The sequence below is a fragment of the Mangifera indica genome, chromosome 5, assembly GCF_011075055.1.
Source record: "Mangifera indica cultivar Alphonso chromosome 5, CATAS_Mindica_2.1, whole genome shotgun sequence".
In the NCBI taxonomy this organism is placed as follows: domain Eukaryota; kingdom Viridiplantae; phylum Streptophyta; class Magnoliopsida; order Sapindales; family Anacardiaceae; genus Mangifera; species Mangifera indica.
Window position 1 is genome coordinate 14205907 of NC_058141.1, and position 15351 is coordinate 14221257.

Consider the following 15351-nt stretch of genomic DNA (forward strand, 5'->3'; position numbering starts at 1 on the left):
AATTCTTAATTAAAGATAATATAATACTCAATCATATGATAATACATCATCTGTGTATCAAAAGTGTATATATACAACATTGTTTTTTTCATTAAAAGAGTTTGATTTTAGATAAAAATGTGAGAAAAATATTTTTTATAATAAAATAATATGTATCTATTTTGAATATATAAATATATACATATTTATATATATTATTATATAATTAAATAATTTTAAATTAAAAATAAAATAATATTTAATTATATAATAACATATATATATTTATATACTTTAAATAAATACATATAATATTATCCATATTTTAAAGATACATCTCATGAAAACATTATTTTCACGCTTACATTTAATCTTTTAGGTAAGTATGGAATACTAACAAATTAATTGCCCTGTTTCAACAGGCATGTAAACGCCTGATTTGTTACGTCTTTAAAAGGATGCATGCATTTGTTGTGCACCTAACCCAGATTTTACGGTAAGGTAAATTATAACACTGACTTTAAACTTGAAGGTATTTAACTATTTATTTTTGGCCAAAGAGCTATTTCTCTCCAAATATACCTATAAAAATTAAAAAGTCAAAAGTTTTACCCATTTATTTAAAATCTTAGTTAGAATTAGAGATAAAATCATCGTTTAATAAAAACATTTTTAAAACTAAAGTTTTATTACTTTATCTCTCTCAGTTAAAAAATTTCACAATTTCCCTTGTTTGAAATTTGAAAAATCAATATTTTTCCCGTAAAGTTTGCAAACCGTTATCAGAGATGGTCGTCTATGACTGCGTTGACTCTCTTTCTCAACTTAAATCTATTTACTTATCACATCCTAACCACTAGTACAACTTATTTTCTCTGTCTAGGATAAAATCGTCTTTGTTAGAGTGTTTTTGTCTCAAAAGAAGGTAATTTTGTCTTCGCCTGAAATAAAGACTACCGTCGGAGGTCTCAGATGGAGACGGCGTGACTGTCTGAAACCTTCGATAGTCGTTTTTGTCTTAAATGAAGATAAAATCATTTTTGTTCGAGATGAAGACAATTTCATCTTCATTAGAGGAAATAAATTTTGTCAGTGATTGAGATGTGATCAATAGAGAGTTAGGTCAAGAGGGAGAGCCAACATAGCTGGAGACGATGAAATTCTTCGTCTTCGACAATCATTTGCAAACCCTAAACAAGAAATATTAATTTTTCAAACTTTAGGTGAGAGAAAATTATGAAAATTTCAAACTGAAGGGGGTTAAAATAATAAAAATTTAGTTTTTTTGTTAAATAATAATTTTACCTTTAACCGTAACTAAGATTTTAAATTGATGGATTGAATTTTTAGTTTTTCAAATTTTACCAGTATGACTTTGAAAACGTACCTAAATTTGGATAAAAAATAGTCCTTTAGCCTTTATTTTTTTCCTAAATTAAAAAAAAAAATCCATTATTAAATATAAGAAAACAAATTTCAATTCATTAGAAAAAAGAAAATATATTGATTGAGATGTTAACATTGATTCATGAAATGAATGCATGATTGAGTCTTCTTTCCAAGATTAACACTCAAATCTCTTGGATTAACTCTCCTTAACCTCCGTCCCCCTATTTTCACTACTGCCACCAGCCTCTCCAACGTCGTCGTTTCTTCTGCACGGGAAAATCAGATAAAAGTCCACAACTTTAGAGGAGAAACGATGACCAATGAGATTTCTCCACGTCCTCCAGGCTTTAAAAAAACAAAAAAGAAGAAAATGCTCGTAATACATCACATGTGTAAGAAGCGCGCTAGCTGCGTAGGGTTGACAACGCCTGGGATGCGGGCCCCACCTGTCTTTAGCAAATTTGCTACTTCCACGTATCGGTTATAATATTCCTCCTTCTGCGGCTCGGCTTCATCTTTCTTTTCCGGTTTAATCTTCCTTGGCTCCGCGGCTGATACTTGACCCGAACCCGGATCCTCTTGTACTCCGGCTGCATCAAGAGGCTGACCGAAGAGCGTACCCTTGGTAAGGTACTCGTAAGCCAAGTACCCGGCTAGTAGCTGATTAGAGGACGGATCAGGCTCGGGAGCTTTAAAAGATTCGGCTTGGGCGGGAGTCGGCTTGAGCAATTTTGTAGTTGGCAGTTTGTAGTTATCTCTCTCTTTCCGCTTGGTTGGCGTCAAAACGCGCCGAGGAGGGAGACGCATAGTTTTGGTATTCATACCGGTTTTATAGGTGCATGCCACGACTGCACAAAATATACCATAAAATAGAAATATCCCCTCTTAATAGGGAAGTATTTTAAAAAAAACAATTAATACAAAATTGTATTTTATCCCATAATTGATGGACAGTAAAAGGTACAAATCCAGAAAAGGTACAAAGGTGAAAAAAAAAAATCAGAGGGAAAAAAAATAAAAATAAAAATATTTTTTCCCAAAAATTAAAAAGATAAGAGGTGGGAAGATTATTATGAATTAATGAATTTGGCGAGAGATTGGAGAAATTGAGAGACAAGGGAACTGAATGGGAAGGAAATGAGAAGATGTTAAGGAATGAATTGAAAAGAGGATTGCGAGCATATATAGAGTTTTGATTAACTAATTACCCTTTCTTTCCAACTTATTTACAAAGCTACCACGGATGATTTGGAGTGACTAATATACCCTTCCATCTGAACCACGATTTTGTCACCCTTTTGACATTTAAAAAGCCAAAAAGATGTGAAGATTCCTGTTTAGCCACAGCCAATATTTAGCTAATTTACTTTTATTTATATTTTTTAAATATGTGTATATGTTACAAATAATTATAAAAATTTTGTAAATTATTTAAATATGTTTTGATCCAATCATTTATTTACACGGTCAATTAATTTGATACATTTGACACATAAAAAAAATAAATCCAAATTAATTATTTTTTACATGAATTCCAATTCAAATTATATTTGAGTAAACTTGTTTGCAAATTGGATCGATCCTTCGTAACATGAATGTTTTATAAAGATGAAACAAAATTTTACCAAATTCATTTATCAGTCTAATGGTGTGTTTGACCTTATTATCCCTACTATGTAACTTATGTATAATTAACCTCTAAATGCGCATGCTTGTAGGTTTTAATTATGTTTTTAATGCTTAATTGGTTTTTTTTTTAATTTTTATATATTTGCATAATTTTATTTTTATATATAAGATATGATATGTAAACAGTGATAGACCTAGAAATAAAATTAAGAGAAGTCGATATTGAATAAAAATAAAATATATTAAAATCAATAAAAAATTAAAATTTTAAGAATTATATTAATATTTTATATATGTAAAATGGATTTTTTTTAAATCTAGGGAGGCCAACGAAATTCTGTGTATATCAGGCTAAATTTGTTTAAAAGTCAAGAGGGTTAGTTGACCTTGGCCCATCTCGGTCTGCCCTTTTATGTGAATGAATACTAGTTTTATACTTTGAAAAAATTCGGTAAAGTAATAAAGTCATGCACGTGAAATATTAATTCTAAACATAAACATATCATAATCTCAAACAACTTAGATGATGTTAGGCTATCGAAGTCTCCGCCAAATTAATATGAGCGGCCAACGCCTCATTAATTAATGTCTACTTCACTTTAAACCCAAGTTTTTAAGGGTGAATTCTTTTTTCCCACCCTAGGTTTGAGGAAAGTACAATTTCCATCATTTGAATGGCTAAACTTTAATGGGTCAAATGGTGTAAGCCATTTAACGGGGTGTGTATAGGTTTATAATTCATTTTTTAAGCCCGACATTAGTTTTGAATGATTATTTGAAAATATGTCTAAAAGAACAAAAATTATATATATAAACAAATTATACAAATTTATCTGTATAAACTGACATAATAATTTATGATTGGATGATGTAATTGTTTACTTTTTTCGTTATTTCAAAATCATCAAATTAGATACTACTATATTAGATGTATAAATAAGTTTATATAATTTATTTACATATTATAGTAATCTTTTTAAAAACCGTTTTGTCTACTAAGTACCACATGATTTTTACTTATTATTTGAAAATCAATTTGAACATGGGGTTGAATATGGGTTTATGGGTAAATAAAGCTACTTCTGGCATAATTGGTGTAAATCTATAATGGGTTGTAGAACATTTTGGTCTTGCAGTCATCAAAGTAGGCAAGTAAATTGTTGCATAAGTAGTTAAGACAAAAATGATGTAATCTTTTGAAATATCGAATTATTTCTTGTTTTGAATTCAAATTTTATGAGCAAAAACCTATTTTTAATTACCCCACACATCGCGAAATCAACATTATAACACTATTAAGCCAAGGATACGGTTACAATTGAGTTGAGGTAAGTATTATTGGGCTTGATTTCAAGATAAAAACCATTGACTCGAATTTGATTTAAAAAATTACAATTAAATTTTATAAATTATATATTTATTAGTAATTTTTTATAATTAAAATCAAAAAATAAAATTGTCAGAGTGTAAGTGAATGATTTTAAATTTTTAAAAATTTATTGATATTATACTTTAACAAAGTTATAAATTTACCGAACCAAGTAACAAGAAGTTTGACTTTACAATAATCAAGTTAATTTGAAAGTAACTTTGACTCATTTGGTGCTCTAACGAGACATGCTATAATATACCAAATTCTAAAAATTATGAACCCCCCATTGTTGATTTTAACGAAAATAACTAAAATGCCCTTGATTTTCATTTGTTGTTTGAACCTTGAAGTTAATCTTTTTGTTAAATTCAATTATAATTACAAAAAAAGGGGAAAAGGTTTGTACCATTTCGGTTTAATACAAATTAGTTTAATTAATTAAATAATTAATTTCTTAAAAATAATTAAAGCTTACCAGAACTTCAATCCAACTACTCACTCAAAGATGTGCAAAACTTTAAACATTTATGTTTTTAAAGATGTTTTTCAAAAGGACTTGACAGGGACATAGTAAAAGGGTCGATCTGATTTAATTAGTAATTAAATAGTTTAATTGATTATTAAATTAATTAATTATTTAAAATAATTTATTTAAAATATTAAATTTAAATTACTTTAAGTTTAAAATAAACTAAATTTAAGGGTATAAATATTGGAAATTGGTGAATGATATTTTTTGTTTAAGTTTCAAGAGAAATTATAATAAATGTCCAAAATTAGAAGGTGTTAAAAAATTGCCCAAAACTCTAAGCTTTAAGCAAAAATACCCTCAATTTGAGAAATGACCAAACTACTCATATATATAAACCCTACATTTCCCATGGTTTTGCTGTTTAAAATCAGAGAAAATTTGAATCTCCCACGGGTCAACAGGTTTTCATCTTTTTCGTCGACTTTTTATGTTTTCTGATAACCGAAAATAACAAATAAAGTTAGTACATCATCCCACTTCTTATTTGAATCAATTTATTGTTAGAATCATTGAGACTGAGGGAGATTTTGAGGTTTGAATATTTAGGGTTTCGATTTTAAACAATACATAAATTGTTTTGAGTTTTGGTTGTTTTGCTTGAATTTCTTGAGGGTTTTTGTGTTATTGGATGTGTAGATTTGATTTGTGTTGAAATTAGAGGTTGAAATACCGATTTTTGGTCGGAAAATGGGTTAGATCTATCGGCGTTGTAGTAACTCCTACGGGTGCCCGTGGGGTGGGGGGGGGGGGAGGGAAATTTAACGTTTTCAAAATTTTAGGGGGAGGGGGAACAGGGGGAGATCTACGGGGGTCCGTGGGAAATTTTATACTGAATCGTAGGGCAGTCTGTGAAAACCGTGGGTTGGGTGGAAATTAACTTTTTTTAAAACTATAGGGTCTATATGAGATAGACTTTGAACGACCATAACTTTTGATCCAGAAGGAGTTACGGGGTCTGTAATATATCAACGCAAAGCTCGTTTCGAGCTCTATAACAACAATCAGCTTCGCTAGTTGCACCAAATTTGGAGGCCAAAATAAAACTGTTTCAATGTGTATTATGCAGTTTTTTTATTTTATCAAATTTATGATTTTCAGTTTTTATGATTTTGAGTTTGTTTGTGACTGCGCTAGACTTTTTTGATATGTAATTTTCAAATTTGATATTTGTAATTACGATGTACTTTTTTAGATACGTTTTACAATGTAATTACGAAATTTTTGATCGATTTTTTCGTTCATAAGCTATTTGAACGTATAGTTTTCAAAATTCAGATATATTTTTTTAGATTTTCGAGTAATTTTTTTATTATTGACATTCTAGAGTATTTCAATATATTTATTTATTCATAACATGTTATTTTCAATGTAGTTTTTACGAATTAAAATTTTTCGATTCGAATTCAAAAATATGAATTTTTTCTTTCTGAACGACTGTAGTAATTGATGTTAAGTAAAAATGAGAGTAAAAGTGAGTATTTAAGTTATATAAGAAATGCATGTAATGAGAGTGAGAGTGAGAGAGTTTATATAAATGTGGTGAAGGGTAATTTTGGTATTTAAAAAAAATAGGGCATTTTTGTTAGAAATAGTGAAATTGAACATTTTTGTTTAATAGAGGGGTAATTTGGGCATTTATTATAATTTCCCAAGTTTCAATAACCAAATTTTAAAAAAAAATTAATTTTTTATGTTAACAGTAATAAATATATATTTTTTATCTAATTTAACTATTTAAATTGTTTGATTCAATCCGATCTAATAAGCAGACCGATGTGTCCGGTCCAATCTTTGAAATGTTTTCAATGAGTTGACGCACCCTCGTTCAAATGACATGATATATTCCGGTACAGCCGTTAAAACGGCAACACAAAGAACGAATCTGCGCGGTAACAACTTTCCCGTAAACTGAAATCTGAATTGCAATTAATAAAAAATAATTTCATCTGGGAGTAGGACCCAGAACACAAGAGAATCCTCTTGATTTTCATCCTAAAAATCTTCTGTTTTACAATTCAATTTAAATTATATGCTCTGTAATTTTTCACGGTCAGAATTGTTTTGTATATAAAAGGAAGTTGTAAATTTGATAAAGGGGACAAAAGAGAAAAGAAAAAAAAAAAAAAATATATATATATATAAGTGAAGGGAACATTTTTTAAAGGGATGATTCTCGAAAGGTTTTGCTTTGGATGGATGCTTTAATTCATTCAAGGGATAAGCAGAATTGAGGAGATGGGTATTGTTGTTGATGTGTGGTTGGCTCGTTTTGCCTGCTTTTCTTTTTGGAAATTGAAGAGGTAAGTCCTTTTGGATTAGTTTATATGTTTGATTGTGATATATTTTTTTTAGAATTAGATATTTCCCTTATGGTGTATTTTCACTACTGGTTTGTGTTTGAAGCTTTTTTTTTCTTTTTTATTGGAATTATCACGAGGTAGTTGATAGAGGGACGTTTTAATTGAATTTGAGGCAATTCCTGAATCGGGGTTGGTGAAACATTTATGAGTTTTTGGTTTGGATTATCAATTTCTTGTCGGATCAAGTGTTTATGGTTTGAATATTGCTAAAGTTTCTTTTTTGTCATTCTCCTGAGAATTTTAAGTCTCCTGTGTTTCAGGGTGTTGAAATTCATTCCCATTTTGTTTTCATTAGTTGGACATTATAGTGCATGCAGAAAACAGGCAGAATCAAGCCGGAGTTTGAGAAGTTTATGAAGTGCATCTTCTCAGGGCAGCAACTAAAAGCAGCAGGGCAAATGATACCATCTTCTGAATCTCAAAATTGTTCAGCAAGCGGGTATTCTTCTAGACCTTGTGAGGCTGAGAAGCAGCCAGATACTGGCAATTTAGAAGAAGCAGAGTGGTCTCTGCGTGAGAGTAGTTCTTTGAATTATGAGGTTAGTTTCTACAAGTGCCTCATGTAACAAGTGACAGAATTCATCATTCATTTTTTGGACTCAGTTCATGTTTTTTTTTTTTTTCCGCTTTTGATGTATATGTTGTCTGTATTTTTCAGGAAGCAAGAGCATTGTTAGGAAGAATTGAATATCAGAAAGGAAATATAGAAGCTGCTCTACATGTTTTTGAAGGAATAGATATTGCTGCAGCAACTCCCAAGATGAAAATTACACTTGCTAGTAAAAGAGGAGAACGGCATAAAAGACATTCCAAAAATTTTGCATCACCACCAATGTCAAACCGGGCTGTCAGTTTGCTTTTAGAAGCTATCTTTCTTAAAGCAAAATCATTGCAGGTTCTTGGGAGATTTAAAGGTAAGTTTTTGTTGTACGTTCAATTCGATTCTTATCATAATCTGGTCTCCTTTGTTTATCATTATCACGAAATTTTTCAGTATCCTTTAAATTGATTTTTAATTGGAAATATTACAGATTCTGCATTATCGGTAGAATTTTTTTGAAATCTAGAGCAGCTTCTTTTTTAATTTAAATACGGGGAACAGTCTTGTTGTTTCAATTGCTGTAATATCTGCATGGAATGAACTGATTTTTTTTTTAATTTCTTAACACAGTATGGTAGTTGAAACTTAAATGAGCTTTTTAATTTTTATGTTTCTCTAGGACATTCATTTGCTAAGTATTGTCACTTTCCTCCCAATCCTAAATGGAAAACAATTAAATGCAATATGCTATGGTACCCAGTTGTTCAAAGTGAAAACAGACTTCTTTTTTAATTATTTTAACTGTTAACAACTTGAATCCAAATCACTTTGAGCACCATAGCTGACATCGCACTTGGTATCTTTTATATAGAGCTCAATATCTTGAGTTTGTGGTTGCCGATGTTTTGCAATATGTTAATCCCTTTAATCCATGGACACTTCACATGGTTTTGGTTGTATTCATTGGTTTAATGGTTTCTTCATTGCTTGTTATACTCTCTTGTTATACTCTCTTGTTTCGTCTCATCCTCGTATGCACTTGTACATTAAGGATCCAAAAAGCTCTTTTTGTCTCATCCACATAAGCAGTTGTATCTATTAAGGAACCCAAAAGCAAAACAAATATTTCTGTGGTATACAGCTTGAATTGTAAATCATCATCTAATGTATATTATTTTCAATCATTCTTGCAGAAGCTGCACAAGCTTGCAAAGTTATTCTGGACATTATTGAATCTTCATTACCTGAAGGCTTTCCTGAAAACCTTGGTGCTGACTGTAAATTGCAGGAGACAGTGAGCAAGGCTGTTGAGTTGCTTCCAGAATTATGGAAACTTGCCGATTCTCCTCGTGAGGCAGTCTTGTCTTACCGACGAGCTCTCCTCCATCATTGGAACCTCGATACTGAAACTACTGCCAAGATTCAAAAAGAGTTTGCTGTTTTTTTGCTGTATTTTGGAGGTGAAACAATCCCTCCAAACCTACGCACCCTAATGGATATTTCATTTGTACCCCGAAACAATATCGAAGAAGCTATACTTCTATTGATGATACTATTGCGAAAAGTTTCTCTTAAAAGAATTGTTTGGGATCCATCAATCTTGGATCACCTATCATTTGCTCTGTCCATTTCAGGTGACTTGAGGTCTTTAGCTAATAAAGTTGAAGAACTGCCTCCTGGGACTATCAGTAGGAAAGAAATGTACTACATTTTAGCTTTCTGTTATCATGGAGCAGGTGAGGATGCGGTTGCTTTGAATCTGTTGAGGAAATTGTTGAGTAGTGTAGAGGACCCAAGGTGTGTTTCAGCTTTATTATTAGCGTCAAAGGTTTGTGCAGAAAACCCTGATCTTGCAGAGGAAGGGACAAGTTTTGCTTGCAGAGCTCTTGAGTGCTTGGAGGGTGAGTGTGATCAGTTGGAAAGCACTGCCAATTGTTTGTTAGGTATATCACTTTCAGCCCAATGTAAATTAACCATCACTGATTCGGAGAGAATCACCAAGCAGTCTAAGGCACTTAAGGTTCTGGAAAGCACTGGGAGAAGTACAGGCATGAGAGACCCAAATATTCTATACCACCTCAGCCTTGAAAACGCTGAGCAGAGGAAGTTGGATGCTGCACTTTATTATGCCAAATCTTTTCTAAAACTGGATGGTGGGTCTAATGTCAAAGGATGGTTGCTGATGGCACGGATATTATCAGCTCAGAGACGGTTTGCAGATGCTGAAAGTATTATAAGTGCTGCTTTAGATCAGTCTGGGAAGTGGGATCAGGGAAACTTGCTGCGAACTAAAGCTAAGCTTCAAATTGCACAGGGTCAGGTAAAGACTGCTATTGAAACATATACTCAGCTTCTTGCTGTTCTTCAAGTTCAGAGTAAAACCTTCAGTTCTGGGAGGAAGCTCCACAAGGTCAGTTTACTAATATTCAATCTCCTATTCAACTTATTGCTATAGACTGATTATTTTATCAATTGGAATAAATGAAACACTTCAGAAACTTGTTTACCCAAAATCTACGTACTTTGCATCCTTGTTGGTGGTTAAATAAGATTTTTGTTTGAGGAATCAAATTTTCCTTTGAGGTCACTGTTTTTAGGGGGAAAACGCTAGTTCTTTATGGAATGCAAGATATAAATGAAGGTTCCTGCAAAAGCTTGGGAAGGTGGAAGAAGTATCTTCCTTCTAAAATTTGGCAAAGCCCTATGTTTTCTTAGAACTTGATATCAGCCCTATGCGATTAACATTTTTTTGGCTCTGTTTCCAAATGAATAGTATCTGCTGGGCTATGATGTTATTAATTCAGCCAGGCTGGTTATATTTAAATTTAAATAACAGATAGGAGACTTCTACTCTGAAAATTCAATTATTGGGTCCCTTTGCCAAACCTTGATCTTTTTCAATTGAATGCTACATTTGGAGTAAATTTGCTTCAAGGTAACAAGTTTTTATAAACTATTTTCTTTATTCCATCCATGGCAGGGCTGTGAAAATCCGGCTAGTAGTTTGGAGTTGGACGTATGGCATGATCTGGCTTTTGTCTACATAAGCCTGTCACAGTGGCGTGATGCTGAGGTTTGCCTTTCCAAATCGAAGGCCATCGGTTCTTTCTCTGCTACTAGATGTTATGCAACAGGTTAACTTTTTTATCCCTCAGTGTATATTATTTTCACAAGTTCTTTTTAATTTGCAATGAGTATAAGCTCCTGGACATTCAGTGACTACACAATTTTTTTGTTTGCTAGATTTTCTCCTCAATATTTCAAAAAGTGGTATAAAATTTTTCATTTTAGGGTATCCTCTCCTAGATTTCTTAAAAAAATATGTCACAAATTTAGTATTTTTTTTCAGATGCTTGCTTCCTTGGCTCCCTTAAAATAGGAGTTGTGAGCTGTAAATTGATATGCTTCATCTTCCCAAATTGTTTATGTTTTTTTGCCTCTGGGACAAGATAAATCCATTAAATTATTTGTCTTCTTGTCAGCTTCCTTTCATCCAGAATGATTGGGGATGGGAAGGGCTTGTTGCTCTGTGGAATAGACTCATTTTAATGTGTTTTTTGAGTGATCTGAAATTTGTTGATTTCACAGGTGTACTTTATCAAAGAAAGGGTCTCCATAAAGAAGCTTTACAAGCATTTGGGAGTGCCTTGGATATTGATCCCACCCATGTACCAAGCCTGATATCAACAGCCTTGGTTCTTAAAAAGCTAAGTGAAAAATCAAATGCAGTCATCAGGAGCTTTTTGATGGCTGCTCTTCGGCTTGATAGAATGAACCCATTTGCATGGTATAATCTTGGCCTGGTTTACAAATCCGAGGGTACTAAATGTTCAGCGCTAGAAGCTGCTGAATGTTTTCAGGTAGCAGCAACTCTTGAAGAGTCAGCCCCGGTTGAACCCTTCAGATGACCTGCCCCTGCAAACTTTGTGTCTGTAAACTGTAACAATTTTTTTCATTTTTTTGTGAATTTCTTCAACTAATTTGTATTTCACGTTGTATTAATAACCGAAATAGCAATAAGAAAAGTCCCTTTTCTGATAGATTTCATTCATGGGCTCTGTTTGTAATTGAAATTATACTAAAAAAAAATCAAGTTCAAGCTAAAACTAGATATAAAATTTGATTCGATTCTCATTCCAGAGCTCATTGCAATTTTTATGTTCATCAATATCAAAGATAAAACTAGTTGATTAAAATTTCTCGAGGTGGCCCAATTAGTTAATTTATCCTCAATAAAATGATAAAGACAAGCTGATGCCCCCATTTCAGTCAAGGTGAAGCTACCTTTTGTATTAATGGCTATCGTCTACCTGAACCAGTGGGTGCTCGTAAAAATAGAAGTTCACGAGAAACACTAGCTACTATTAATGGGGAGAAGACAAATAAATTTGGGACGTGTTGTTCCTTTTTGAATACTCATATGTTAATAAATACCTGTTCTTCGTCTTTTTGTTCATTCAATTTCACTGAGATAATATGGAGTTAGGAATTTAGCAGAAGAATGGTTTAATTAAGAAAAAAAAAAAAAAAAAGCAAGAAAACGACTACAGCTGGAAGGGAGAGAGAACGTGGTCGGAGATGCTGACGGCTGTCAAAAGTGCTAATAAAAAAAGCTTTATGAATATACTTTTTAAATTATAAATAAAAATAAATAATTAGATTTTTAAATAATAATATAAAAAAATGATATATTATTATATTATTAAATAATTTAAAATTAAAAATAAAATAATATTTAATTATATAATAATTTATTATTGTTTATTTATATAGTTTTATTATTTTAGTTTAATGATATTTTTATCTTTAATTTTAATAATAAATATCTGAGTTTTTGAAACTTTACAAATATAAGTTTAAAATTGAATCTTAGGTGGAATTAAGTTTTTTAATTTAATTTAAAATCATTTAATTATATAATGATACATTAATTATTTATTTAAATAGTGTATTAGGAGTGTTTACATGGAATTTTAACGGAAAAAAATTTATAAATTTTAGGAGGTAAACATTATTTAACTTCAGTAAATACAAACTGTAACTTTGTCTTTCTGCTCTACATGCAAAATTTAAGAGAATTATTAACAAATTTAAGAAAATGACAAAAGCGTGGAAAATCGCCTCACCAAAGTTTGGGTGGGAAACAGTCATCCCGCTTAAATAAAATAATTATATATAACAAGAAATTAGTTATTTTTGTAAAAAATTTAAAATAGAAAGAAAAAAAAAGTGAAAGCACAACATGCATCATGCGGATGCTGAACCACCATAGTCAAGACTTCACAGCTTTTCCCATTGCCATTTTTGACCGCCTCACTGGTCTGGTCCCCACTACTTTCTCCCACTTAAACAGTCTTCTCATTGTCACTACTGCTGTCCGCTCTTACATTTTAACATTTTTGTCTGATGCTCCTCCAAAGTTTTTGAATTAATCGATAATTTTGTTGAAAATGATTAAAATTATGTTCAACTTTGTGGTCTCCACTGTGGACTCTGACGCCGACACTATCCGTTCCACGCATTCATCACTCTTTTTTAAGACAGGAACGGACACAGACAGACCAACAAACAAACAAACAAACAAACTCCCTCCCCTGCAAGAAATACATAAAAAGTGTTGGAGACACACAGTGACTGAGAGAGGGAAGCTAATACGATTTTGAGTTCTGTCTGTATTCTTACTGTTTATTGATAAGTTTTTCATTGTCATTTGTCATCTTTTGAGCACTAAAGTTTTTCTTGTTTTTTATTTTTTTAATTATCGAGTTTTAGTGGAAAACTTGAAAAGGGTTGGAGCCCTTTTACGGATTGTTAAGTTACTGTAGAAGAAGGGAGAGGGAGAGGGAGATGGAGGGTGGAAAGAGAGCAGAAGCTGGGACATCAAGCGGTGTTGTTGGTGAGAAGCAAGAAAAGCTAAGAGAAATGAAAAGTGAAAAACCGCCAAGTGAAGTGTTTGATGATAAAGATGAAGATGAAGATGCAGAAGATGGCAAGGAAGGTGCTGGAATTGTTACTGCTGGTTTTGTTCCCGGGCCTTTGCTTTCTCTTAAGGAACAGGTTGAGAAAGACAAGGTATTTTTCCTTCTTCTCTTTCATTTTTTACTCTTTCGTTCAAGATGCCATAAATTTCTGGGGTTTCTCAGGTTTGCGCAGTTACTCATAAACTATCTTTTAAAACTAAAAGCACTCAAGAAAGTTGAAGGTATGGCTGTTGGCTGAGCTCTAACATGGTTGAAGTCTCAATTTTGCTTGGCAGGATGATGATAGCTTAAGGAGGTGGAAAGAGCAGTTGCTTGGCTGTGTTGAAGGCGATTTAAATGGTTTGTTTTACAGGGGTTTAATGTTTTAATCTTTTACTCCCCAATTTCATTTCTCCTTCACTGATAATGTTTGATTTCTACTTTGTTAGGGCAAATGGAACCTGAAGTAAAATTTCATTCAATTGGAATCATATGTGATGACTTTGGGGAAATTAATACTCCCTTGCCTGTAGCTGAAAATCAGAGTGGTGTTCTTTTCACTCTCAGGGAGGGATCTCGGTATCAGCTGAAATTAACATTCACTGTTCTGCACAACATTGTTTCTGGTCTAACTTACTCCAACACAGTGTGGAAGGCTGGGCTCCAAGGTGAAGCATTTTGTCCTCAACATTTAAGGTTTAAATTAAACAAGTTAGGCCAAACTATGAGTTAACTAGCAAAGCAAGCTGCCGGCTTTCTGTTCGTACGGATGGTGAAGGCTTTGCAGTCTCACTTTTTGGTTGAAACTCTTGTGGATCTGGATCATATTTTGTAATGTAAGTGTTTTCTTATTCTTTGATTATCAGTTGATCAAAGCAAAGGGATGTTGGGCACTTTCGCTCCTCAGCGGGAACCATATGTGCATACTTTGGATGAGGAGATAACTCCATCTGGTGTGCTAGCTCGGGGTATTTATTCAGCAAAGCTTAAGGTTAGTTTCACTGCCTGCAATTACAGAGGACTATCTTGCTATAATCAAGACTGTCTGTCATATTTATTGAACCTTTTTCCCTCAAAGTTTTTCATGTGTCTATTTTCTATTAATCGACATATATCAGCTTTCCTCACAGAAGTAAACTTAATATGTTTCATACAGTTCGAAGATGATGATAGAAGATGTCATATGGAACTCAAATATTCCTTCGAAATCAAGAAGAGCAACTAGCCCAATTATTTTTTCATGTCTCGCAGTCTTTTCTCCTATACTGTCATATGACCTAAACACTTGTTTCTTTAAATTATTGTTAAACATTACTTTGTAGGGAATTTTTATTACAGTTCAGTTTCTTTTATTGATTTGTGACTTTGAAAAAAGCAGATTTCATCCTATGACCATTTTCCATGACTATTAACGTCTATGAATTTAACTTATAGTCTGAACAGACAAGCAACAGAGGATTATCAAAACACAGTTTTGAGACTTCTGGCAAATGGAAGCAGAGGATAATTGAATGTTGTGAGCTGCAGGAGTAGATCAGTCATAACATATGGCACTTAAAACGACAATATTGGTTCAACTAAGAGAGCAA

The 15351-nt window shown here is 32.4% G+C and overlaps 3 protein-coding genes across 9 annotated transcripts; 2 read left to right on the forward strand and 1 right to left on the reverse strand.

Moving 5' to 3' along the window:
• Positions 1–1459: 1459 nt before the first annotated feature.
• On the reverse strand, positions 1460–2519 carry LOC123215950. Its single transcript, XM_044636269.1, has one exon. It carries the CDS (start codon positions 2188–2190, stop codon positions 1753–1755), a length of 438 nt encoding a protein of 145 aa, XP_044492204.1. The 5' UTR covers positions 2191–2519; the 3' UTR covers positions 1460–1752.
• A 4255-nt stretch (positions 2520–6774) lies between these two features.
• Positions 6775–11842, forward strand: LOC123217176 (protein NPGR2). Of its 6 annotated transcripts, none has more exons than XM_044637988.1 (7): positions 6776–7201; positions 7343–7390; positions 7522–7800; positions 7920–8175; positions 8996–10212; positions 10783–10936; positions 11391–11842. In XM_044637988.1, exons 3-7 carry the CDS (start codon positions 7573–7575, stop codon positions 11708–11710), a joined length of 2175 nt encoding a protein of 724 aa, XP_044493923.1. In that variant the 5' UTR covers positions 6776–7201; positions 7343–7390; positions 7522–7572; the 3' UTR covers positions 11711–11842. The 6 variants fall into 6 exon arrangements, with proteins under 6 accessions (XP_044493924.1, XP_044493925.1, XP_044493923.1 ...); XM_044637993.1 differs by lacking the exon at positions 7343–7390 and having other exon boundaries at positions 6777–7201; positions 8996–9262; positions 9437–10212; XM_044637989.1 differs by lacking the exon at positions 7343–7390 and having other exon boundaries at positions 6775–7201; positions 7557–7800.
• A 1377-nt stretch (positions 11843–13219) lies between these two features.
• Positions 13220–15114, forward strand: LOC123216863 (rho GDP-dissociation inhibitor 1-like). 2 transcript variants are annotated; one of them, XM_044637480.1, is made up of 6 exons: positions 13221–13470; positions 13575–13874; positions 14059–14122; positions 14212–14430; positions 14629–14753; positions 14919–15114. In XM_044637480.1, exons 2-6 carry the CDS (start codon positions 13650–13652, stop codon positions 14985–14987), a joined length of 702 nt encoding a protein of 233 aa, XP_044493415.1. In that variant the 5' UTR covers positions 13221–13470; positions 13575–13649; the 3' UTR covers positions 14988–15114. The 2 variants fall into 2 exon arrangements, with proteins under 2 accessions (XP_044493414.1, XP_044493415.1); XM_044637479.1 differs by having other exon boundaries at positions 13220–13874.
• The last annotated feature ends 237 nt before the right edge of the window (positions 15115–15351 follow it).